The sequence below is a fragment of the Prunus avium genome, chromosome 1 (assembly GCF_965620075.1).
Source record: "Prunus avium chromosome 1, drPruAviu1.hap1.1, whole genome shotgun sequence".
Lineage (NCBI taxonomy): Eukaryota > Viridiplantae > Streptophyta > Magnoliopsida > Rosales > Rosaceae > Prunus > Prunus avium.
The window spans coordinates 43,182,295-43,208,221 of record NC_142284.1 but is presented as its reverse complement, the minus strand read 5'-3'; the positions used below and the strand labels follow the sequence as shown (position 1 = coordinate 43,208,221).

Sequence of the window (25,927 nt, the reverse complement as noted above, 5' to 3'; positions counted from 1 at the left end):
ATTCTATCGTGCGCAAATATAGAGACAAATCACTGTTATGTCGTCGTTTAATCTTCTTCATTTCAAAGCATAGTAAAACGCTTTCTGTAGTAAATAATGTCTTTGTTTTCTTTTAAATAATAATATTATAATTATGTAATCATCGAAATTGTGTAATTTTAAGGTTTTCTTTCAAAGATTCTTTATACCAAAAAAATGGGATAAATCGGACATTGTTTGGTCATTTAACTATCCCACATTCTCATTTAGTGTTATGTAATCAAGTGCATTTTCTTTTGCATATTATAGATTTTCAAATAACTTTTGATTCATATGATTTTTGGCATGAATAGAAAATATGGACTTAGTCAAATTGGCTAGAACGGATGTGTTCCCCAATATGCATCCAAATTTGAATCTTCCTTCTTGTAATTTAGAGTATATTAAAGTAAAATATCGTTTGTATCTAAAGTATATATATTTTGTGAGGGAATTTTTGAAGAGTGAGGATTGCCTCCCCTCCCCAACCTTATTCTAGATTTGTCGCATTCCATGAGTTCCATCTTTTCCGTGACAATTCCACTCTCAAATTGCCTAGTATTGTACATACCTTTAACTATATGCAATGATTCTATCGGTGTTGTGCTTTTGTGGGCTATATATGTATATCCCACCAAACCAAACTAAGTGGGCTGAGGGGCCGTCCGTCTGACTTTGGGTAGTGTAGGTGGGTGGGTTGAGTATTTGATTTTGAGATGGGTTATTAGGGTATCAAATGAAACTACCAATTCCTACCTTCCGGATCGTGTGTTATGAGTGACACAATAATACAATATAGGACACGTCAATTAAGAATTTAAGATACAAAACAAATACCACAAATATAAAAGCATTTCTTAAAACAACAACTATCCACATTTAACATGTTAAATCACGTCCCCATTAACATTATTTAATTAAATATGACTCTGCTTAAAATGACATACATGACAATACCTTTAACATCGACTTGTTATATATGTTATAGCCAAGGCTTTCTAGTGGCACCAATCAATAATGAATGACGTTTAGAAATCAAAATTTCATGTAACACAAATACACAACACAGAACCATGGTGAGCTTATATATATATATATGATCGTGACATTTTCATGACAAATTTTCATTCATTTATGAAGAACACAATCCAACAAAAATGCTACATATGGCATAATAAATCACGCTTGGGGCAAATGAGATTCATCTGGCAATTGATGTGACGCAAATGAAAAATGGATCACTAATTGACGAGGTAGATAGTTATTGCCAAATGTCCGTCGTGGTTGAGAATGAGATGAATGCTCTACGAAATTCTAATATTTGTTTTGTATGATATATAGAATACACCAGGGGTGAGGTGAGGTGAGGTAAGGTGGGGGGGAGTAATGCCAGTGGCCATTTAAATAATTAATTAACACAACTACACAATTAATCAAACGTAAGCGAAACCACCGATGATATGCATTCCAAGTGCCAGGTGGAATGGAATAATGGATCTTATTCCAAGTGGCAGGTGGAACCCTCTTAATCGCTCATCTCCAGCTGTATATCATCCAGATCAAAATAGTCTTAAATTATATTTTAAATGAATTTAATATAACTGTCCTAACCTACTGCCAAACCGTCTACTCTATACGGTCTTCAATTTATAATGCAATGCATGGCTTTGATGGCTTTCCCATTTCTCAAAATTATGCAACGGTCGAAATCAAATTCAAGTATTATAGCAGCAGTAGAGTGCATTTGTAGCAAGTGTCTGCTTTAATCACTGAATTACGGAAGCTTCTTTAGCCTATATTTCCATCCCTAATCTAATTTCCACATCAAAAAGCATTAAATTAAATTTTACCATCCATCCATCGATCCCATAAAATAAATACAGATGCATTCACGTGTAATGTATTGGGATTTGCTTTGCCCATTCATTCCCTTAATTACATTTTACCATCCATTCATCGCTCCCTACAAAATAGATACAGCAAAAAAAATATCTTATTTGCTGCTAATTTCAGGCCACATTCCCTAACTTTAACTCTTAAACAACGCCGCCGCGGCGTCTTATTACTGTAATCCTATATATTTAACCCATCCCAGTAATTTATTTGAACGAGACGACATGACGTCCACCGTATGCCTCCCATCGTACGGCCCATTTGATGCCTACCGTGAAAGCTTTAACCATGCACCACAAGATGGCCACACCTTTGTCCCCAACACAACTAACAAACCCACGCGTCTTTACAGCCTGGCTCTTGCCTTTGCACCACCCCCTCCCTCCCTCTCTCCTCATTCTATTCTCTGGAAAACATTGAATGCAAAATCAATCAAAAGTATCATCTCTCCTCTCTCATACTCCATTCCCAGGGCCCCACAAAATACCAAAATTACCCTCTCACTAAAACATCCCTTCTCTCCCCTCCATTTCACACTTCATAGTCCAATATCTAATTCCCCTTCTCACTCAAATTCCCAACACCCCCAGACCATGCCACCGGACCATGGTCGCCTCTATTTCCTCCTCATCGTCCTCGTCCTCACCGCCACCGTAAAATTTCCGGCGACATCCGCCGTCGAGCTCCCGAAGTTTCGAGAAGCACCTGCATTTCGGAATGGACGAGGATGTCCCCGGACCGCGTGGTCCTCACTGGGCCAGCACTCCCACTACAACCCCTCCATCATCCACATCGCCATGACCTTGGACACCACCTACCTCCGCGGCTCCATCGCCGGCGTTTTCTCCGTCCTCCAGCACGCCACCTGCCCCGAGAACATCGTCTTCCACTTCATCGCCGCCTCGCACCACAATCGCCGACCCTCCGACCTCCTCCGCCACGTCATCACCTCCACCTTCCCCTACCTCACCTTCCACCTCTACCACTTCGACTCCAACCTGGTGAAAGGCAAGATCTCCTACTCCGTACGGCGCGCCCTCGACCAGCCCCTCAACTACGCGCGAATCTACCTCGCCGATATTTTACCGTCAGGCGTCCGCCGCATCATCTACTTCGACTCCGATTTGATCGTCGTCGACGACGTGGCGAAGCTGTGGAACATAAACCTCGGGAGGCGCGTGCTCGGCGCGCCGGAATATTGCCACGCCAACTTCACCAACTACTTTACCCCGAAATTCTGGTCAAACGCGGCATTCGCGGCGTCGTTTAAGGGTCGGAGGGCGTGCTATTTCAACACGGGGGTGATGGTGATCGATCTGTGGAAATGGAGGGAGGGAAAGTACACGGAGAAGCTGGAGCACTGGATGAGGGTGCAGAAACGGTGTCGTATATACGAGCTGGGGTCGCTGCCTCCGTTTCTGTTGGTTTTCGCGGGTGACGTGGAGGGAGTGGAGCACAGGTGGAACCAGCACGGGCTTGGAGGTGACAACCTGGAGGGGCTGTGTAGGGACCTCCACCCTGGGCCCGTGAGCCTGCTGCATTGGAGCGGGAAGGGCAAGCCGTGGTTGAGACTGGACTCGAAGCGGCCGTGTCCGTTGGATAGCTTGTGGGCCCCCTATGATCTGTACCGTCATTCGTCGTTGTTCTCTGATAGCTGAAGCCGCATCGTGATTCACGGAGGCTTGCGCTATGTCCGACGATCTCTGCTCTGCCGGCACGCGACGGGGGCGGTGGTGATAAATCCGACAATATCAATGTCCTCTTTGTCTGGGCTGGTTTAAGGCATTGGAATTTACAGCGGTTAAAGGGGAATTTTACTAGAAATGGCGGGGATAGTGTTAGTGGACACGTGTTGAAGAAAAAGGAATGGATTTTGAAGAGGAAGGTGATAAATTGTCGGTGCGTGGTAAGAATTTGAAATATCTACGAAGGCCAAGTATGGTCTGGTAATTATAGTAGGTGAAGTGGAATGGCCCAATGGCCCAATGGCCCAATGGGTGGGTATTTGGTGAAGATTCGGAAATGAAAGATTGCATTGTTTTTTTGTTTTTTTGGTTTCTTTTGTGTGTGTAAAAGACTAAAAATAGATATTGTTGGTAGTGGAAGTGGAATGTATCAAAGGTGTTTACTACTTTTCACTTTTGGAGTACAATCATTGAAAAAGAAAAAAGAAAAAGTTTCTTCCCAACCTACCCACTAGTTTCTTTTACTGTAAATACGGGGGCGTTTTGGTTGTTAAGAATTTGTTAGAATAATGTTTGGTTTTGCAAATTAAAATTGGGTGATACATACTTGTGATGAAGAGGACTTATTATAAAAAGGGTCATGCTAGGGAGATCAACTTGGGATACCAACTTTCTAATAGAGGTGGAGCCCACCAATACAATAGGTCCCACGCTCTATTAGAGAGTTGGTACATAAGTTGGTATCCCAAGTTGATCTCCCTATCATTTTTCTTATAAAAATGAGCAAACTCCTGTGTACGGAAGGCAAATATCATTCATGCGTTTCTAGTTTTGAATGGGATGTTGTGAGATGCCTCAGACCTGAAAACAGTGAAAAGCAATGATTCGATTTTTGAATAAAGAAAATAAATTATTATATAAAATATAGCCTTTCATTAATTTGAGGTTGAGGAGCTGCTACGAAGAAAGACTTGTATAAAGTAAGGATATTACTATTTTGGTACTCCGATCAATAAAACTATGACATAAATGATATAATATTATTAATCAACTAAGTATTTCTCGCTGCGATGGCATAATGGCAGCAACCAACCATGGTGCAGTGCAGTAAAAATTGAGCCACCGACAGCTGGAGTGGATGATAAATGCACTCACCCTCCAAGTACCAACCAAGGTGAGTCGTCCCTCCCGTGCTCATTCAAGCCCATTGTCTAAAAGGCTACAAGGACAACAACCACCGTCAACAACATTCAAGGCCATTGCCTAAAAGGCTACAAGGACAACAACCACCGTCAACAACTGACCACAGACGCATTAATCTTAAATGCAAATTAATAATAATATAACAGAAAAGGAAAGTCCAGCAAAAGAAAACATTATGTTGTGGGCGTTTTCATTTTTTGTTGATGGGCTTCTGACTCTGAGCAGGCAAATGAAATGAGCCAGACTTTTTCTATGGTGGGCAAGGTCAAGTTGTGCCTTACTGGGTTGCATAGCAAAAGACAGTTCAAACATGGGTTTTGGAACCCAATCTTAATTTCAAGACCAACCAATATTTCTACTTTCCCAAGCCCAATTAGTCTTGTCTTTTTGTATTTTTCCATACACGATGCACATGAAGGTCCCACTCCAACTCTGTGGTTGCATGTGTTGACGTGTCAATCTGTCATTTTTTGGTGAATTATTATCCATGAATCCCATTGAGCCATTTCCCTCCACAAAATAACGGTCACTAGGAAAATAAGAGAAAAAAAGAAAACACCTTCGAAAGAGAGAGAATCTACATTGAAAGACATTTTTGAAGTAAGCCAGCGACTATAGGTATCTGGATTTTCACCCATACAAGTTCTGAAAGCCTCTCTCTCTCTCTCTCTCTCTCTCTCTCTCTCTGTACAGCCATGGCTGCTACTGTTGCAGCCGGGGGAGTTAGTATAGGAGTGGCCAAGCTCCACCCTCACAAATCAAAACCCACAACACCATTTCTGGGCAAGAAGCTTAGAATTAATAAACCCAGTTTCGAACCACATCCCAGTTCAAGATCAATAACTATCTCCAACCCCAAAACGTTGCTGGTTTTCGCCTCTGGCGGCGGCGAGTTGATCCATGCGGTTCAGGACCTCTTTTTGGGCGTGGGAGTGGGGCTTCCGTGTACAGTCATGGAGTGCGGTGATATCATATACAGAAGCACTCTTCCGAAGCCTAATGGCTTAACACTCACAGCCCCTGGTGCTATTTTGGCTCTGAGTGCCGTATCTTATCTCTGGGCTACTCCTGGTGTGGCTCCTGGGTTCTTTGACATGTTTGTGCTTGCTTTTATTGAAAGGCTCTTTAGACCCACTTACAAGAAGGTTGGTTTTTGGCTGATTTTTGGTCTGATTTTGGATTTTATTTGGGAATCTCAATTTTGTTTTGTGTTTGGTTTTGTGGGACAGGATGATTTTGTTTTGGGGAAAAAGTTGGGTGAAGGAGCTTTTGGAGTGGTTTACAAAGGTTCATTGGCTAATAAGAAGTCTTCTTCCAAGGTATAAAGTACTTAATTGAATTTCTTTACATAAATTTGTTATTTTACTTGGTCTAGTGAATGAATTAAATTTTGAACATATCAAATGGATTGAGTTCAAAATTGAGTTATATGATTTCAACAAGTATTGCTTAATTTGCCTTTGCAATCATTACTTCAATTTTGATTTGTGTCAAAAGTCTGGGTTTTGATAAGGAGCTCACTTGAATTGTCAAATGGGCAGTGTCTTCTCACATTGGAAGAAAGAAAAGAAAAGAAGAGTATGAGAATATGATATGCTAATATGTTATGTTTTTTGGTTGTCACTAGAAAGAAGGTGACTTTGTGTTGAAGAAGGCCACTGAATATGGTGCGGTAGAGATTTGGATGAATGAACGTGTGCGAAGGGCGTGTGCAAATAGTTGTGCTGCTTTTAAGTACGGCTTTCTCGAGGTGTTACTCTATAATGCCTGCTAGTTCCATATGATTTTAAGGGTATCATTATATCTAAAGTTTGAAAAAGAATTCTTTGATAGCTCATTCCATTGTACATTCTAGTTCTATCCCCATTATAAGAATTAATACCATGAATCTTGTTGCAGACTTCTGCAAAGAAAGGAGCTGAATATTGGCTTATATGGCGGTTTGAAGGGGAAGCCACGCTGTATGATTTGATGCAAAGTAAAGACTTTCCCTATAATGTTGGTACTTTCTCTCATCAGCCTTTTGGTTGCCCTATAAATTGCCAGAATTAACCATTTTTGGTGTGAAACTGATGATTTCTTTGTCATAATTAACATCCTAGCAGGAAAAGTTCGAGACATAGTTATTTGATTATTCAGTTGAAACTGGGATTGCACCACTATTTTCAGTCTAGTTATTAATTATGACCAAAATTTAGATATTCTTTACCAACAGTATGCTACAAGCTTCCATGGTTCATCCATCATCTATGTTTAAACTGATCTTTGATTCAAAAAGGAAAATTTTGGAAAAATTAATGATAATGGGACTTGGCATGTTAATTGCTGGTTACATGTTGCTTCTTATTTTTACAGTAAATTTTGGTTTAATTTCATTCTACAACTGTTAACTTCACTGATGGTCGCATAAAATTCAGGTAGAAACCATGATTATTGGAAATGTCCAGGACTTGCCAAAGGGTTTGGAAAGGGAAAATAGGATCATTCAAACAATTATGAGACAACTGTTATTTGCGTTAGATGGTCTTCACTCAACAGGCATTGTACATAGGGATATAAAGCCACAGAATGTTATTTTCTCCGAAGGTAATAATACTTAATGGCATGCTGTATTTGAGTCAATGGAGGAACTGGAAAAGTTCAATTATTCTCAGAGTTTAAACATTTCCTATTGCTATTTTAACAATGAGCAGGCTCTCGAACATTCAAGATCATTGATCTTGGAGCTGCAGCAGATTTGCGAGTTGGCATCAACTATATTCCAAAGGAGTTTCTTTTGGATCCAAGGTAAACCTCTACTTGGAGAAGACAATGAATGATGAGTTTCAGTTTCTACTTTACATCTATGGACGAAGGAACTAAATTTTCAGCACTAATATAGTTAATGTCGTCTGGAGGGATACCTTAAAATAGTATCAGGTTCGTCAGGCTAATGCACCTTGAAATGATCCTAAGTACTGATTAAACAGAAACACCCACAATTTAATTTAATTTGCAAAAAATTATCCAGATGGAGGTCAGGGCAAAAAATATTTTTAAAAAGTTTCAGCAAAAAGCCTGCAGTTTGTGAAGTTCGTAATACATGAGACCTGTATGTTAATCGAATATATGATATTTGATTTCTGAATGAATGCTAGCTGAATCATCAGTCTTAAAAGTGTACCCTTCTGATTTACATAGTTTTAGTAATACCTAGGTTCAGTTTTCTTATAACATCTCACTCAAATTGATGTAGTGTTCTCTTATCAGAAGGCATTCATGATGTCTTTGGATCCTTCCCTTTTCAGATATGCTGCACCAGAGCAATACATCATGAGCACACAAACGCCATCCGCTCCCTCTGCTCCAGTGGCAACAGCACTTTCCCCAGTTCTATGGCAGGTGGAATATTAACTGTGAATTTGGTTTTGATTATAGCTAGCTTACTTTCTCAGGCAGCTGACTGCTTTAATGGTTTTTGATTATATGGTCTTAAACAGATGAATTTGCCCGATAGATTTGATATCTACAGTACCGGGCTCATATTCCTACAAATGGTGAGTGACAAAAATTGCTAGGTAGCTATAGTTGTTATGCTAACTAATTGACTGATACTCATTCAACTTCTTATTATCACACACGTTCAGTTTCAAGTTTATAAATATGGGGGTTTTAAAGGGTTCATACTGACAGTCTTCTTCCTGTAGGCATTCCCAGGATTACGGAGTGACAACAGCCTAATACAATTCAACCGTCAACTAAAAAGGTGTGATTATGATTTGGTTGCATGGAGGAAAAGCGCTGAGCCTCGTGCTAGCGCCGAACTACGAAGAGGTTTTGAGCTGTTGGATTTGGATGGTGGAATTGGATGGGAACTCTTGACATCAATGGTTCGATACAAAGCAAGACAAAGAATCAGTGCAAAAACAGCTTTAGCATATCCTTACTTTGACAAGGAAGGCCTGTTGGCTCTGTCCTTGATGCAGAATATGAGGCTGCAACTGTTTCGATATACACAACAAGATTATGGGGAGGCTGCCAAATGGATTATTCGGCTAATGGCAAGATCTGGAACCCAGCAGGACGGTGGCTTCACAGAAGCTCAGCTTCAAGACCTCAGAGTTTGTACCTGAACTAAGTTCAGAAATCAGTAAACCGTATTCTTTTCAGGATTTGTATGCACAGTGATCTTTATTTCTATATTGTGCAGGAAATGGAGCCTAATAAGAAGAAGGCAAGTGCTCTAAGAAGAAATGCTCTTGCGTCAGCTCTTTGGCTCCAGAGGAAGATTGTAAGAACATTGAATGAGAGCATGGATGAGCTTAACCAACGTAGGAAGAGTCTCTGGTGGAGCAGGTGGATTCCCAGAGAGGATTCAAGTTCGTGAAGACATGCTTTTTTCTTCCTCCTTTTGTAAATGTTGTGTAGCTGTCTTAATTGACCAACTTGGTGATATAGAATTATGTTTAAACATGACAGAAAGTAGCTGGAATCTAATAGAAACATACCTCGAATACTGGTTCCTCCTAAAAAACAAATCCTATATATTTTGAGCACACGTGCAAGGACTTAGAATACGGATTATAAATCTTATGACACAGTCCTCCATGAACTGCAACTGCAAGCAAGCATTCTCAGTCCTGCTTGACCAAAAGAATAAAAATATTCTGAGTCTTTCAATATCAAGGCTGTGTGAGCCTGTGATGCACTTGAACTAGGCAACTTGATTATTCTGCTCGTGTGCTTGCCTTTTTACCTTCTTTCTCTGTCATTGCCTTCCTTTAACTTGAATATAGGATCAAGTTTTAAACATTAATTAGTAACTTATTCCCAATTTTTACCCTAAATTGTTGTCATTTTATTTCTAGCAAATGGACTTGGCAAACCTAATGCTCGTAGTTGGACTTTGGCATGGATCGACGGGTCCGCCTCTAGTGTGATTTGGAGTTAGTCATTTAAGCAAGCAATCTCACCCTTCCACCGACAGCAAAACCAGTTTACCAAAACCCAGTTGGCCGAGTTGGGCTTCTTCCTTTGTGTTTCATAGATTTTTCTTTTTCATTTTTTTGTTTGCAGAATTCCCCATTTCGTCAAAAGTTGCTACACTACGTAATTATATGATTATCTTAACCAGGAACCAGCCATGCAAATGACCATGCTGGCTATGTGGTCAACGAGCACGAACACAATAATTCACTAGGAAATTGAAGTGTACGGCAATTAAAAGCTGTAATTGACGCACATTAATTCAAGAACGTGGCTTAAAAATTATTCAAATCAAAGCTTCCTTTAAAGAAAAGCATGCCAAAACCCGATATGCATGTAAGAATACAACTGTAGTTGCCACTCAAGTCCGTACAATCCACAGATGTTTTTCACATGTTCATGGTTGATGCTAGCTAAGCTTTCAGCTGATTGCCATTTTGAATTTGAATTTGAAAAGGCAGAGGAAATGCTGTGGAAGGGAGGAAGCACAACACAACATGTGGCAGAAGGAAGGAATTGAATTGAACCTGAAGTTGCTTTTAATAGAAGCATCAAGAACAAATATAATTCAGGGCTTTAGAGATAAGATAAGGTTTAATATTATGTTACAGGCAATGACATTGTAAATCACGAGAACTTCACGTGCAACTCTGTCTGGCCTTCTTGTTCAGTACAACCAAGCCAGATTATTATTTTTTTTGTTCCAAGTGCGTTTGGAACAACAAACATAACATGAGACACTTTGAATAAAGTGCTCTCAGACTCAGAGATTAAAACTAATTAGCACCAATTTCTAGCTCTAATCTGGGTGTAATCTGTGATTTGCCTGATTAGATATTGACAGCTTAAAATTGCTCACAGAAAGAATAAAAAATGGAAAATTTTGCTTATTGGAAGTTGGCCTCGTGAGAAAAAAATGGGAGGAGCACGAGACAGAGCAAGTGGGTTGGTTTGCTTTGTTTCTGGTGAAGCATAAGGTACCTATAAATTAATCAATCGCTTGGGTTTTCAGGTCTTATATAATTGCTTCGCTTTGCTTGGGAAATCTTGGGCCTTTTGATCCACTGCAAAATGCAAATGGCTTCATCATCATAATATATTTTTTAGTTGCCCTTTCCATATATTCCTAGTGTCTCATTTAGCACACACAGACAACTTTGTCTGTCACATTGCCCACCAAATATTTCAGTCTGTGTTTAAAGTGCAAGCTCTGCAAATCTTACTCTCTCATCTGCATGCCCTGTTGCCTACTCTGCAAATATATAACACACACACACACACACATATATATATATATATATATCATCATGAGATGAATCAGCAAATTCAACTTCTGGCCTTTATTCTGAAAGAACAAGCCAAGCAGAAAAAAATGTCCATGTTTTAAGAAACCCATTTCTCAACAAGCCTTGTTTGTTACACAGTGAAAGTTTAATGACATCATCTTTGATAGAAACCAGCCAAAAATGACAATGCACTCTCATCATCTGCATTTCTTGTGTGCTCACTGGTCACCTAAAATATGCAATAATTGCCGGAGCATGGTACAGGGAAAGCCTAACATTGCTATCAAAGCCGTTGTCTTGTCCCTACAGATATGGTTCTGCTATATATTTATAGTCTATATGATGATAAGCTGAAGTCATTAGAGTCTTAAATCATGCTGATTAAAGTTAGTTAATATGCATTCTTATGTAGGATTCAACTTCTTCCCACCTCCTATCCTAATCCTATTGCCTGTTTACGTGGATCCAACAAAAAGTTAAAAAGAAAAACAACAAGGAAAAGCAATAGAAAAGAAGGGAAATTTTGGTGTTTTCTGCAGAATTATGACCTCATCATTTAGAAAATTTGAAGGTTCAGCTCATAAACTACCAAAAAAACAAACTTGCTACCTTGTGGTTAGTGGTGGCCGACCCATTATGCTGGTGGGTAATGCCTACACAAACATATTGATATATTTACCCAAATAAAAAAAGAGTAAAATAAAATAAAATATGATATAATAGTCCAAATTAGAACTATGTAGGCATAGCAATATTACATGTGAGGGGGAGAGGGAGAGAGGGGTCCTTGTTTTGTTGGATTGTTTTATCATTTTCTTATGTGTTGCTTGGGGTATGGATTCCAAAGTGGGTTGTGGGCTCCATTTGGGGTGTTGTCTGGTGAGTTTGGGGGCACTTCACACCCTTTCATGCCCCATCCTTGGCTCTTTTTTTTAGACCAATCTGATTGTGTGAGCAATTGGACCACACCCCTCTCCTCCTCTTTCTATAAGAAGCAGAACCTCCCTTTGGCCTTTGCACTTTGAAACCAATTCACACAAGCACATTCCCTCAAAAACCCTCATTTGACTTGCAAAAACTCAGCACCAGTCAAAGAGAAAAACAAAACAGATTGTAAAGATATGAAGATTGTGAGCAATTCCACCATGGCAGGCAGCAAGAGAAGGCTTTCTTCAAGCAAAGGACTTGGAGGGGTCCTCAGAGAGCAAAGAGCCAGGCTTTACATCATAAGGAGGTGTGTGGTCATGCTCCTTTGCTGGCATGATTAATTCAAGTCCTAGCTAAAGTTTTAAAAGTCCCAATAGTCCATGGCATGATGGGCAAGAAGATTTTGGTTCCTTTTTTCTTCTTCTTAATTTTCCCCCTTTTTTTTCTATCTTGATCTTCTTGGTTGAGTGTAAATAGCAGCAATGTTCTTCTGTCAGGAAGTTGAAACAAAATTTTGTATGGGTTGGGCCTTGTGGGGCTAGATATGTACATCGGATAGCATAATATAAAGTTTGATATTTATATTACAAGCTAGAGTTGTTAGTGTTCCTCATTCTCTCTCTGTATATTACAAGCTTGAGTTTCTTATGTTTATATGATTGAGCTACAATGATCAACATTCGTGTGATTCTGGCCTTAAATTTGGAAGAAAGTTCCAAACTTGCAACTATGAAGATTCAAAAAAGAGGGAGGTATAAAGTTTCTTCAATCATCACCTCCCTAAAGCCTCTGCTTTACCTCAGAAGGTCAAAGCAACTAAAGCCTAAGCTTTTCACTTCCTATAATGAACTTTTGATTGTTAAAATTGAAGATTCACATGCATGCCCATTGCCCAACCCAAGTTTTCTTCCTTTTGAGATGGTTTTCTCAATCTATTGATTTAAAAGAAGAATTATGAACAGATCAAATTGGTGCTCATCAGCTTAAATATCTTCTCACAGTGTTGTTAAAGGAAATGGACCGTAAGCATTCTCATGTTAATCATTTAAATTTCAAGTGAGGATTGCATTTGGAAATTGTAGGGTTCACTTCAATCCTCCACATAATTTGTGCTTTTTTGGATTGCATGTCCAAAAAGTGCAGAAACCATAAGAGATAGATGCATTCATAATTAGTACTTGATTTAGTCAGTTGATGACAAAATTGTACCTGAGATGAGACCAGGTTTAATTAAAATTAAACAAACAATTGCAGTTGGGCCCATCATCACTAATCACTATAATATTATAAGCTTTGATTGTGACCTTCTTGTCTTCAACCCCAACAGCACCACCACCACCACCATATCCTCAAAATCAATTCCACCTAAGCCTTGTCTTCAACTAAGTGAGCTCCCAAACATGGCCTTGTGAAAACAGCTTTTCACGTTTGGGTCAAAACCCAAACTCAAAGCTCCCTCTTCCTTTGTGGGCCACTTGAATTATTGGATCCCAACTCATGTTCACGTGTGCCACGTGTACGGTAATGATGGGCCTACCCCCAATAGTATTCCCTTTTGTCTCTTCTTTCCTTTTAGAGGAAGAAATAGGGAAGGGTTAAAAGAAAAAAAAGGCCAGCAGCTTCTACTTTTGTTGGAGTCATAAGTAAACCCCATCTACTCTCTGGAGCACCGTAATTCTCTACGCACTCACATAATACGTTGACACGTAGTTGCACAATGGTAACTGGACACGTGGCATACGATCTATTATCTTTGTAAAAACCAAAAACAGCTCTATTTTGTTGTCGTTATTTATTTTCTTCCTCTTGTTGTGTGGGTCAGAATGTCAGTTGCACAGGAGCTGAATGTGCAATCTTATATTCTGTTGTCGGCCACATAGGATAGTGCCACCTCTCTCTCTGTTTTCCTCTATTTTTTCTGTCAGGTTGGAGAAATACTTCCTCACTCCAGTTTAATTGTCTCTTTCTTCTTATTTGTATCCTCTTTTACAAGTGATATGAGGAGATAAATAAGAAAACAGGGCAACTAAACGGGAATACGAAATTTTTTCTCCTCACAAAGGGAGGCTTTTAGGATTTCGGGAGCTTTTACAATGAGAAGTTTAGAGTTAGGAGTTTATTTGATGAGTTCAATCCTACCATCAAACTACTTAAAATGTTTAAGTCCATTAATTTCCTCACATTTGTTGATGGTGGGATTGAAACCTTCAAATAAGCTCCTCACTTTAAACTCCTCGTTATACCTTTTCCGCATTATTTGAGGCTCTCTCTTCTCTTTTGGGCTATTTCGGCTATAAAAAAAAGCCCAGAGGCCCCCGACAGAAAGCCGATTGGGTCAAAGCAGCCTTATCATGCCCACGTGCGCCTCCCCAATCTTCAACCCCACCACACAACCGATTCTATTCTAATCAAACATGCGGCCCACGTGTGGTCCACACTGGGCACATCCCTTGTTCTCCAATAATGAAAATGTTACGCATCATAATAAGCGCAAGTGTAACATGGATGATATGCGTTATAACCCATCAACATCAACATTGAATATGGATAAGTATGCAGCTTCGTCATCAATCATGAAGATGAAGAAGATTCTCCAATACTCTTTTCTTTCGCTGTTTTCCTTATAGGATTATAAACAAATTATTTAAGAGATTAGCATAAATAGCGTGTGATTTCAGATCTCACACTAATCAATGACACCTTAGTATTGGTGGGCGTCATTGAAATGCTATTGATGATAACTAATCACGATTGATTGGTGATCACACTCAATTCCTTGTTAGGATGTGGATTATGGAAGGGAGAAAGTTTAGTGTCTTGGCATAGTTATCATTTAATTAATCATGTTGACTTAGGGTTTACTTACACTCTTTGGGATTATTGGAGAAGAGATGGGTCCTGGTGTGTCCCCAATATTAAGAAGGTGGCCTATTAACTCTATATGATATTAATATACGATATAGGATAGAAGATTATGTTGTGCCGGATGCCAACCAGGTTGCTGAATCTCATCTCTAAGACCCCTAACTGAATAGCATGTATACACATATTGTTAGCAGTTGAGGTCAGGTAATTACAATAATTAACAACATATTCTTAATGTCTTATTCAAACTAGTGATTAATTAAGATTGAATCATAAACTAATTTAGCTTCAAAGTAATTCAAGAATTTTTTAGTGGCATTTCTTCAGTTGGAGCCAAAAAAAATATTGCCAGGGTGCTGTGGCCCTCTGTGTCTACTCTTTAGCCGCATCAAGGCATCAAAAGAGAAGACCAAGGCCCGGCGGCACCGGACGCTTTTGCAACACAAAAGGGTACGTTTCCAAGTGCATATTGTGCTAAGGAGAAAAGCTTTAGGTAGGTCTTGCTAATACAACAAGGGTGGGTGCCCTACTGTCCAACAAGGGCACTTACCCTACAACATGCTTACCAGGCCACTAGCAAAGGGTGCTTGCTAGGCTAGGTCTTAATCTGCCTTCCCCACCAATCAAGATCATGCCTGCTCATCAACAAGCACTTGGAACCTCAAAAGTGATTAATTCATAAACAGGCCAGGTCTTAATCTGCCTTCCCCACCAAGCAAGATCATGCCTGCTCATCAACAAGCACTTGGAACCTCAAAAGTAATTAATTCATAAGCAGGCAAGGTCCAGTGGCGCTAGGCTAGGTCTTAATCAGCCTTCCCCACCAAGCAAGATCATGCCTGCTCATCAAGAAGCACTTGGAACCTCAAAAGTGATTAATTCATAAGCAGGCTAGGTCCAGTGGTCTCTCAAGCCATTTTCAAAGCCAACTTGCTTGTTCTATAAAGCCCTCTAAGTTGATGAATGTCTTATTGGTCCAAGCTGTGCTTCTCATTTTATTACATGTCAGCAATTCACTAGTGCTTTCCTTGGTATAAAGTTTCCAATAATTTGCTGGTCCACACGTTTATGTACTTTTAGTTTTTTTTTTTCCTTGCGCGTTTTCTGTAGTTCAAAATCCATTATAATTTCCATTTTATATGTTCAACATAAGTAAAGTGTCATGCGCACATCTTAAAATGCAATTCACTACATAAGCACTTTGCTGCTTACTTTGCTGGAAGCAGTAACTAAAATTAAGCCTGGTATATAAGAGAATTAATAGGTTTATATATTTGGATGTCAATGTTTCCAATCCAAAGATACAAAACAAACCAGATAAAACAACTGCATTTCAGCTTGAAGCTTAAAGAGGGCAGAAGTGTAAGTTTGATCAAGGCTCAAACCCAAAATATCGGTGAATTACAGTTACAAAGAGTCTTTTCCCACCCTTGACAAAAAAAAAAAGTCTTTTCCCACCAGATATCACGATTCAAGCTGTTTGGCAAAAGGTTAGATCTCAGAACCTGAAGATGATTTGACAGGCAAAGTTAAATCAAAATGTAGCTACAAAATATTTACCACCATGTAACCATACTCAAAACTAGAAAGCCCAAACCATATTCAGTCAGCCAACTTGACACCCCAAGAAAGGAAACTTTCCTGTGACCCAAATTCCTACAAAACCGAATGAAGAAATACATTGCCATAAGAAAATGCAAAGAGAAAAAATTGACTAAAAGAATAAGAAGCAAGACTAAGTGGCAGAGAAGGCGACTTACGAGCTGGCTAAGTCGGAAATCTGGAGGTGTATCTTCTAACATAATATTTGCAGGATCAAGGACAATATTTTGGCACTCCTCTAGATCCTTCTTTAAATTCTCTGGTCCTAGCTTAGCATAATCAGCAAGACGGGGTTTGACCTGTGCTGGTTCACCATTTTCATGTCCAGCCCTAATTGGAGATTGACTCTGAAGAAGATCATCACACAGAGACAACCCTTCCACAAGTTGTTGCGAATCCAGAAGATTCTGTGACTCGCTGTCCCACCATTTTGGATCTTCCTGAGCATTGTTTTCAGTGTTATTTATTACTTCATCGGCTTCATTTTCTACATTGTGTTGATCATAATGGTCAGGCTTTTCAAATTCAGGATGAACTTCATCTTCAGCATGGTGCATCTCAGGATGAACTTCATCTTCAGCATGGTCCATCTCAGGATGCTTCAGTTGAATACAGAAGCCACAAAAATAGCCCATATCAGTATCTCTTTCGATCAATCATTTACATTAAATCATAAAAATCTTAGGCAGCTTGCTTATATCTTAGAAACATGCCACTACCAATTACAGCATCCAATATCCCTTTTCTATTAATGGAGAGAGTATCCATTAGGGCAAGAATGTGAATGCAGACAGTATAATATTTAACTCTTCAATTTGAGTATGTTCGACACAAACAATAAAAATGTCTTGACGTGCTGTTAGCAGAAAACTGGAAGTAAACTAAAAATCAAATATAGAAAACAAACCATACCTGAGGAAAGGGATCTCTGGAAGTAGCAGGAGTATCTTGTCCCAAATCAAAATCAGCAAGCTTTCGTTCAGTGCGCGGAGGTTCAGGAGTCACCGACTTGGGAGTGACTGGATCTACTTTTGTGATAACTAGATCAATACTTTCAGGAAGATCTTGATCAGTTTTATCAGCTTGCTTGACTTGCTGCTGCTGGTAATATATTTTGGATATAACATACTCTCCATCCTTCTCATCCTCCTCAGTTCCCAGGTGATATTGATGCATAACCCAATTGGTTTTCTTAGGTTTGCCTCCTCCGACCGTGCTCATGTAGAGAACCATAATCTTCTTACATCCTCTTTGAACCCCATCCAACATCACTGGTTTAGTCCTTCCAGTCTTGTGCCAGCGAACATCACCATCACCATCATGTATTTTTCGGCGCTTTCGGGTTCCAGTATTGTAAGCCTTAATTGCTCTGTGAAAGAAGTGGGATGCATTTCCATCTTGCTTAACACCTAAAATTTAATTTTTTGAATCAATTAATAAAACATTAAGGACCAGCATTAAGCAAAAAAAAAAATGTTAGCCACTTACTTGGTAGTTTGTGAGGATGGGAACAACAAATTCCTTCATCATCATCAACAGTTATGATAAACTCATCAATAAAAGGATGGGGTTTTAACTCCTCTGCACCAGATTTTGCAATTAAGTGCCATATAATCTCTTGATCAGTTGGATCAAATTTTACACCCTTGGGTAAACCCGGCCACTCTTGAGCAACCTGGAAAGAGAAATTGCAAACGACTTTTGTTAAAAAAGAAGATCCAAGAAAAAGAAACAAACTTTCATTAACTAAATTGTTGGAAATGTTTTCCAACAAGAGCTTCTCTAACTGATGGGTTTTCATCGATGAACGTTAAAAGTGTAATATCTGGATGAAAAAACAAAAACAAGAATCTTACATCACTATTGTCAATTGTATATTGGCAATTTGGACAAGCTCTAGTTGGGTTGCTTTGCCATTTAATTCTTTCAGGATCACTGGTTCCAGATGCACTCTTGATTTTTGTGGCAATTCTATTTTTGTCCACCAACCATGATGGTCTGCATAGATCACACAAATTATTACACTTGAAACAATCAGTTGCTCCAACATATGGATCAGAAAAATACTGTAAACTCTGAACCCATCTTAATTAAAACCAGATATTCTAATTAAGCTGGGAGTACACTGAAAATATACATAAAGGTATAACCAACATAGGACAAAGACGATTGAGAAGAAACAACATATGAAAGATTAATCAATCATTATCATAATACACCACCAAAGTATTAAAAGTGCCTAAATTATCAGAACACACACAGAGGTGTGTCATTGCAAACTGTGAATACAGGTGACCTCTGACTTTATGAGAACACAGCAAAGCTCATACTATTTAGAGGCTGTTTATGTTAGCTCAGGTGCACACGGCCTCTTCCATCTCTTGGAAAATAAATGTATTACACATTATTATGAATCCCTCTCTCAACCTTCCCACCTAAATATAATTAAGGGTACACTTTGAAACAGAATAAAACCCTCTGAGGGCATAACGATTAATACATGAAATATACACACATACCCACAAAAAACGAAAAAGAAAAAAAAGAGATTATGGATCTAAGTGTATAGCTCAGCACTCAACAATGACAGCAGAACAATAACCATTGCTAAACATTCAGGATGGCTCTCAACTGAACGAAAGTAGTTTATAAATGTCAGAGCTTAAGCACTGTCATTTGTCAATTGATAATCCACTGTCATTTAAAGCTTACAGATTGATTGCCACTGTTCAGTCCACTGACAAAATACTACATGTCCTAAATCGATAACTGTTTTTCATGGTACATTGATCAGATGAAAACATAAACTATAACAAATTGAATGAAAAACTCAGAAAATTCCATGATAAATCTGAAAGAAGCATCAATAAATATACACACAATTTTAAAAAAAAAAGAAAGCTAAAAACTCTAAAGTCATCCAAAACTGGCCCAAACTAAAATAGCAGCAGAGAGAGGCACATACCCAGCCATAGTTGAGCGATGACGATGAACAAGCCCAACTCAGAGTTCAGAGCTCCAAAGGCCGCCGACTTGCTTTCTCTCTCTCCCCGCTCCGCGCTTCGTCTACTTCGACTGACCGACCAATTGACTCGAACAGGACTTCGGGTATTTATATTTAACTCGACTTTGTTTTTCCCATTTACCTCGTATTTTATGAAAAAAGCAAGAACTAATAAAATATTTCTTTTTAAAAATTTGATTTTGAATATTGAAACCGCGTGTTCTTTTCTTCAAACAAATATATTATATTATATTATTTTTCTTTTTTCTTTTTAACGATTTTCTAGTTTCAATAATTGTAATAAGAAGAGGGCGCGAAGAGGGGAAAGTGGCGACTTGGCGTCAACTTCATTCATTAACCGCTGTTGGTCAAAAATATGTTTTTTTTATTATCACACGTGTCAACCATCAATTAGCTTCAATGGATAGAAAAAATACGGCAAGCATTAGCAATTTATAAAGCATGATGTACCTTCGTTTAAAAATTTAGAAGGAAATTAGCTACTTTTACCGTCAATGTGAGGACAATAGAAACTTTACTTGAATTTACTCTCACTAACAACTTCAGGACAATAGAAATAAAGGATATTCAATGTTTAGATATCAAGTTCCTCTTTTCAACATGCGTTCCCTAAAGCAAATTTCCTTTGCGGATGCATTGGTTGATATTGCTCACCCTCAACATCTCCAAAAAGTTTGGGTTGGGTCTCTTCCTTGCATAGCTATTAGTTATGTATGCTTTCAAATTATATCGATATGACATCAGTGTAACCGTGTGACACTATTTGTTCTTTAATTTATTATAAATTTATAATATATAAAAAATAAAAATAAAAATTTTACCTTTGTCAAAATTTCTAATTTATTTTGTCATTGAAACCCAAAAAATTCATATGAAAGAATTCCATATGATACCACAGGTACACATATTTTATTTTTAGAAAAAAGCAAAAACAAAGCAAAAAAAAATATTTTTTTAGGGTCCGCTAAAATGGCTAGACTAGGGTAGGAAGTAGTGAATAGTAAAAGTAAGTAGCGAATCGGCGATTTCTGTTCCCAATTAATCCCAAATTCCCCTTCGTCGCTTTCCCACTCTCTTCTCCGTTCGAATTCTGCGAAATCCCCAATCACCACCATGAGCAGCAGAGCCAGAAACTTCCGCCGCCGTGCCGATGACGATGACGACAAAAACGACGACCCAAACGACACCGGAACCCCAGCGACGATACCCACCGTCAAATCCTCATCAAAGCCCTCTTCTTCCTCCTCCTCCAAGCCCAAGAAGCCACACAATCAAGCCCCAAAGCTCCTCAGCTTCGTCGACGACGAAGAAAGCGCCGCAGCCCCATCTCGCTCCTCATCTTCCAAACCCGATAAGCCCTCTTCTCGTCTCGGCAAGCCCTCTTCAGCCCACAAGATGACAGCTCTCAAAGACCGTCTCGCTCATACCTCTTCTGTGTCGACTTCTCTGCCCTCCAACGTCCAACCCCAAGCTGGAACCTACACCAAAGAAGCGCTTCGTGAGCTCCAGAAGAACACGCGAACCCTAGCCAGCTCTCGACCCTCCTCCGAACCCACCATTGTTTTAAAGGGCCTTGTCAAACCCACCGGCACAATCTCCGATACGTTGAGAGAAGCCCGGGAGTTGGACTCCGACAACGATGAAGAGCAAGAGAAGGAAAGGGCTAGTTTGTTTAGGAGGGACAAGGACGACGCCGAGGCCCGATTGGCCTCGATGGGAATTGACAAGGCAAAGGGCTCATCTGGGTTGTTTCCTGATCAAGAGACCATAAATGCGATTCGGGCGAAGAGGGAACGGCTCAGAAAATCGAGTGCGGCGGCCCCGGATTTTATTTCATTGGATTCAGGGAGTAATCATGGCGCTGCTGAAGGGTTGAGCGATGAGGAGCCCGAGTTTCGAGGTCGAATCGCCATGTTTGGGGATAATATGGAGGGTTCTAAAAAGGGTGTGTTTGAGGATTTTGATGATAGGGCAGCGGATGCTGTATTGAGGCAAGAAAGCATCGACCGTGATGAGGATGACGACGAGGAAGAGAAGATTTGGGAAGAAGAGCAGTTCAGGAAAGGGTTGGGAAAAAGGATGGATGATGGTTCTAGTATAGGCGTGGTCAGCAATAGTGCTCCTGTGGTTCAGAGTATGCCCCAACTGAAGGCTACTTACTCCGCAATGGCGGGGTATAGTTCAGTACAGAGCGTGCCTGTTGGGCCAAGTATAGGAGGGGCCATTGGAGCATCACAAGGTTCTAATGTGATGTCGATAAAGGCGCAAGCTGAGATTGCTAAGAAAGCTTTGGAGGAAAATATGATGAAGCTTAAGGTATGAAACACTGCTCTTCTTGTCAAAAATGAATTTTTTTAAAATTGAAATTTTTTATCTTAGTGACATTTCAAGGTCTCATGGGAATTAATAATGGAAAGAAATATTGGCTTCTACTCTCTACGTCAATTTCTGCTCACTAGTTATGTTTTTAAGCTATGTGTAGAATAAAGATTTGTCACTTTCCAACAGCTTTTTTGGGATTTGACATTAAGAACAACGGTATACCGTAGAATACATAGCTGAATATGCAAACCATACTTTTGGAAACAAAAGACTCTGCCGGTGTCGGTAACTCATTTCTGCTTGATATATCCACATTTTTTGGGGCGTTGATAGCATATGCATATGTATGACTGTCCACTCAGAATATGTTTTCTGATTCATATGATTTGTTCCTTTTTTTTTCTTTTTTTTTTTTAAACTCTCAGGAAAGTCATGGCAGAACCATGTTGTCACTAACTAAGACTGATGAAAATTTGTCTTCCTCACTGTTGAATATTACTGCTCTCGAGAAGTCTCTGTCTGCTGCTGATGAGAAGTATAAGTTCACGCAAAAGCTTCGTGACTTTGTTTCTGTCTTATGTAACTTTTTGCAGGTATGCTATTTGCAAAATAACAACATGAATTATCATTCCCCCCCTCCCCTCTCTTCCTTCCCATTTACACATATGTATAAGTTCATAGGAAAGGTGATTATGGTTTTTAAACAGACAAGAAGAATGGAAATTGGTGGTGTATGATATACATGGGGAGTTTATATTGTTTATGTTTCTTCTTTGAATTGGTAGTGCCATAGTACTTTCAGTTTAAAAACTACTTTATGTTTCTTCTTTTGTTTTCAATTTTTAATCCCAGTATGGACATCATTTGACCAGAACTAATCTTCTTTTGCTGTAATTCTTCATTTTCAGGTTAAAGCTCCTTTGATAGAAGAGCTTGAAGAGGAAATGCAGAAAATTCATGAACAACGTGCATCTGCTACTTTGGAAAGAAGAAGCGCGGATGATGATGAAATGATGGAAGTAGAAGCAGCTGTAAAAGCAGCAATGTCTATCTTCAGTAAAGAAGGTAGCAGTGCCGAAATAATTGCAGCCGCTAAAAGTGCAGCACAAGCTGCAACTACTGCTGAGAGGGAACAAACAAATCTACCAGTGAAATTAGATGAATTTGGTAGAGATATGAACCTTCAGAAACGTAGGGATATGAAAGGGAGGTCCGAGGCTCATCAACACAGGAAAATAAGGTACGAATCTAAGGGACTGTCATCCATGGAAGTGGACAGTACCCATCGAACAATAGAAGGGGAATCAAGCACCGATGAGAGTGACAGTGAGAGTAATGCATACCACGAACACCGCCAGTTAGTACTCGAGACTGCTGCTCAAGTTTTCAGTGATGCAGCCGTGGAATATTCCAAACTTTCATTGGTCAAAGAAAGGTTTGAAGAATGGAAGAGAGACTATGCATCCAGCTACCGTGATGCTTACATGTCATTAAGTGCTCCTGCTATATTTTCTCCATATGTAAGGCTGGAGCTTGTGAAGTGGGATCCTCTCCGTGAAAAAACAGATTTTCTAAATATGAGCTGGTACTTGTTCATAAATTTGAAGTGCAAAATATTTCACACCTACTAGACAGACTTGCTTCTCTTGTTGGGTGTAGCCTGCTTGGTTGCTTGGTTGAGGCATTAGCCATATTACATCTTTTATAAAAGAACACTGAAGCACACACTGATGTAGTGCTTCTGCTTTGTTCCATCTTTCTAATAAGTTCTTTTCCCCGTTCAGGCATTCATTGTTAGCAGACTATAATTTACCGGAGGATGGAAGTGATTTTGCACCAGATGATGCTGATGCTAACCTTGTCCCTGATCTGGTGGAAAAGGTTGCATTACCCATTTTGCATCACCAAGTTGTTCACTGCTGGGACATTCTCAGTACACGAGAGACGGAGAATGCAGTTGCTGCCACAAGTGTGGTAACAGATTATGTTCCGCCTTCTAGTGAGGCTCTTGCAGATTTGTTGGTTGCTATTCGTACGCGTCTGGCTGATGCTGTCACTAATCTTACGGTATAACTTTTGGATTATCAAACTAAGTTTTAAGACATTTAAGCAGGCATATGGACTGCTATTTGGCTATTGACATACTTTTGCATAATGTATATAATTTATGCAAGTGGTGTATTTATGTTTTATGCAATTGAAATAATAATGCTATCTAACTTATGTTTTAATTATCTACCTGTGAACTCTAGATTGTAACTGAGTTGATATCATTTCTTTTTTCTTTCTTTCATCATTTCCAATTTATAGGTCCCAACATGGAGCCCACTTGTATTGACAACAGTGCCAAATGCGGCACGGATTGCAGCATATCGATTCGGTTTGTCTGTTCGTTTGATGAAAAACATCTGCTTGTGGAAAGAAATCCTCGCTTTTCCAGTTCTAGAGAAGCTTGCTATTGAAGAGCTCTTATGTGGCAAAGTTCTACCTCATGTTCGAAGCATTGCTGCAAATGTTCATGATGCAATTACAAGAACTGAAAGGATTGTTGCTTCTCTATCTGGGGTGTGGGCAGGCTCAAATGTCACAGGGGACCGGTAGGTATTGCTAATGACAATAGTGTTTTAATAATATTGAATTTCCTGCGATTCAAAATATCCCCTGTTGCACTTTCAACTAACACAGTAAACTTCCTTGCATGAGTTTGCTTACTAATATTAGCTGTGTGAATGTTAAGGATGATGATCTGGCTCTGAAATAGTTACTTCGGTGTCCCATGTCTGTTATGCATACTTGACTTAAACTAATGATTTTAAGGATGCGATGTTTTAAGTTTAACCCCAGTTAATCTGGTGCTTGAAATTGGTAACAGATGTAGCCTTCTCCTTTCCTTCCATTCTCCTCCTCCCTCACCTTGTTGAAGGTCGTCCCTACATTTGCATCCAGGGTATTGCAGAGGTTAACGAAAATTGTAACACTAGTTGAGTTGAACATCGCGTTTATCATAGACCAACTCTACATTCCCTATATAACATAGCAAACTTCTTTAATTAGAAGCCTTAGAACTGTCAAATCTAATTGTATTTTGTTAGTATGTGTAGCTTAAAACGTTGTTGCACATCGTAACAACCCACCCCCTCCCACCCCCCCCCCCCCCCCCCCCCTTCCCCTGTCAGTTCCCTTTTATGTGAGTTTTTTGTTTTAACCTTAAGTTTTATATTCCAACCACTAGATGAGTTCTATAAACTGATATTTGTCTACAATATAGTGCCTTTAACTACATGTTCAATGCTCTCTACTCATTTTCCTTACATTGTGCAGCCGTAAGTTGCAATCACTGGTGGATTACGTGCTCTCACTGGGAAGGACTCTGGAGAAGAAGCATTCGCTAGGTGTGACACAAAGTGAAACTAGTGGACTTGCCCGTAGATTGAAGAAAATGTTGGTTGACTTGAACGAGTATGACAAGGCTAGGGACATAACTAGGACCTTCAATCTTAAGGAGGCATTATGAATTGTTAGAAGCCTGAAGAGATTTCGAGAGAGGCCCCCCCAAAAAAAAAGTCAAAGGTCACGGCTACATTTTTGAGCTATCCGTCTAGAGAGGCACTTTGAGCAAACACCAGGTGCAAATCTTGGACCTAAATTTCAAGGAGGCGCTTCTCTCCCCTGTGTTATCGGTGGACATACTATATATCAAGCAAAGGAACGAGCCGTTCAAGCAGGCCCTTTTATTTGATTGTTGCCCCATTGGTAGATGTGCTCTGTAGCATTAGTTCTACTGCGTTCTTATTCAATTTCGTCCCACTCATAAGGGAATTAGGATGTGAAATTTTTTAGAGAAGCGATCTGTGAATTTTTCGGGATAAATTTCAAGTAGTTATTTCGCTTCTGCTTTTACCCTGATGAGATTGCAAAATTCGACCAAAATTTTTAGGCTGAGAAAGAGACGACGTATTTTGCCTAAAATTGAATTATAGGGCTTCTTGATTACGACTTCATAACACCCACTTTGTAGGTAGTATTTCTGAATTTGCACCTAAATCCTAGTTGGTTCATCTGATCTACCAGTTTATGCAGAAAATTGAGATTGGTGGTGCATCATGTCTTGTCACGTCAGTTTATTTTAACCCTCA

At 39.5% G+C, this 25,927-nt stretch overlaps 5 protein-coding genes across 5 annotated transcripts; 4 read left to right on the top strand and 1 right to left on the bottom strand.

Moving 5' to 3' along the window:
* The first annotated feature begins 2,304 nt into the window (after positions 1 to 2,304).
* On the top strand, positions 2,305 to 4,049 carry GATL3 (galacturonosyltransferase-like 3). The gene has a single exon (XM_021958746.2). The coding sequence runs from the start codon at positions 2,505 to 2,507 to the stop codon at positions 3,567 to 3,569; it is 1,065 nt and encodes a 354-aa protein (XP_021814438.2). The 5' UTR covers positions 2,305 to 2,504; the 3' UTR covers positions 3,570 to 4,049.
* A 1,292-nt stretch (positions 4,050 to 5,341) lies between these two features.
* On the top strand, positions 5,342 to 9,316 carry STN7 (Serine/Threonine kinase domain protein). Its single transcript, XM_021958745.2, has 10 exons — positions 5,342 to 5,944; positions 6,029 to 6,118; positions 6,427 to 6,549; positions 6,699 to 6,797; positions 7,217 to 7,385; positions 7,493 to 7,586; positions 8,087 to 8,180; positions 8,279 to 8,335; positions 8,486 to 8,899; positions 8,989 to 9,316. Exons 1-10 carry the CDS (start codon positions 5,495 to 5,497, stop codon positions 9,163 to 9,165), a joined length of 1,767 nt encoding a protein of 588 aa, XP_021814437.1. The 5' UTR covers positions 5,342 to 5,494; the 3' UTR covers positions 9,166 to 9,316.
* Positions 9,317 to 12,001: 2,685 nt separating this feature from the next.
* Positions 12,002 to 12,571, top strand: RTFL17 (ROTUNDIFOLIA like 17). The gene has a single exon (XM_021944235.2). It carries the CDS (start codon positions 12,172 to 12,174, stop codon positions 12,316 to 12,318), a length of 147 nt encoding a protein of 48 aa, XP_021799927.1. The 5' UTR covers positions 12,002 to 12,171; the 3' UTR covers positions 12,319 to 12,571.
* Positions 12,572 to 16,091: 3,520 nt separating this feature from the next.
* SOG1 (NAC (No Apical Meristem) domain transcriptional regulator superfamily protein) lies at positions 16,092 to 19,570 on the bottom strand. The gene is made up of 6 exons (XM_021944241.2): positions 19,410 to 19,570; positions 18,301 to 18,442; positions 17,933 to 18,119; positions 17,357 to 17,853; positions 16,603 to 17,043; positions 16,092 to 16,498 (listed from the first exon to the last, which is right to left on the bottom strand). Exons 1-6 carry the CDS (start codon positions 19,415 to 19,417, stop codon positions 16,445 to 16,447), a joined length of 1,329 nt encoding a protein of 442 aa, XP_021799933.1. The 5' UTR covers positions 19,418 to 19,570; the 3' UTR covers positions 16,092 to 16,444.
* An 866-nt stretch (positions 19,571 to 20,436) lies between these two features.
* LOC110744273 (GC-rich sequence DNA-binding factor-like protein) lies at positions 20,437 to 25,691 on the top strand. Its single transcript, XM_021944239.2, has 6 exons — positions 20,437 to 21,785; positions 22,217 to 22,384; positions 22,700 to 23,376; positions 23,576 to 23,858; positions 24,102 to 24,388; positions 25,113 to 25,691. The coding sequence occupies exons 1-6, from the start codon at positions 20,583 to 20,585 to the stop codon at positions 25,303 to 25,305; spliced, it is 2,811 nt and encodes a 936-aa protein (XP_021799931.2). The 5' UTR covers positions 20,437 to 20,582; the 3' UTR covers positions 25,306 to 25,691.
* The last annotated feature ends 236 nt before the right edge of the window (positions 25,692 to 25,927 follow it).

Bases quoted from the DNA above. Each gene is read 5' to 3' on its own strand.
- GATL3 (XM_021958746.2), top strand. From the start codon at position 2,505: ATGCCACCGGACCATGGTCGCCTCTATTTCCTCCTCATCGTCCTCGTC.
- STN7 (XM_021958745.2), top strand. From the start codon at position 5,495: ATGGCTGCTACTGTTGCAGCCGGGGGAGTTAGTATAGGAGTGGCCAAG. The intron at 6,798-7,216 runs GTTGGTACTTTC...CATAAAATTCAG, and splicing joins GTAAAGACTTTCCCTATAAT to GTAGAAACCATGATTATTGG. The intron at 8,336-8,485 runs GTGAGTGACAAA...TTCTTCCTGTAG, and splicing joins GGCTCATATTCCTACAAATG to GCATTCCCAGGATTACGGAG.
- RTFL17 (XM_021944235.2), top strand. From the start codon at position 12,172: ATGAAGATTGTGAGCAATTCCACCATGGCAGGCAGCAAGAGAAGGCTT.
- SOG1 (XM_021944241.2), bottom strand. The intron at 17,854-17,932 runs GTAAGTGGCTAA...ATTAAATTTTAG, and splicing joins CCATCCTCACAAACTACCAA to GTGTTAAGCAAGATGGAAAT. The intron at 17,044-17,356 runs GTATGGTTTGTT...ATTCAACTGAAG, and splicing joins CCAGAGATCCCTTTCCTCAG to CATCCTGAGATGGACCATGC.
- LOC110744273 (XM_021944239.2), top strand. From the start codon at position 20,583: ATGAGCAGCAGAGCCAGAAACTTCCGCCGCCGTGCCGATGACGATGAC. The intron at 22,385-22,699 runs GTATGCTATTTG...CTTCATTTTCAG, and splicing joins TCTTATGTAACTTTTTGCAG to GTTAAAGCTCCTTTGATAGA. The intron at 23,377-23,575 runs GTACTTGTTCAT...TTCCCCGTTCAG, and splicing joins GATTTTCTAAATATGAGCTG to GCATTCATTGTTAGCAGACT.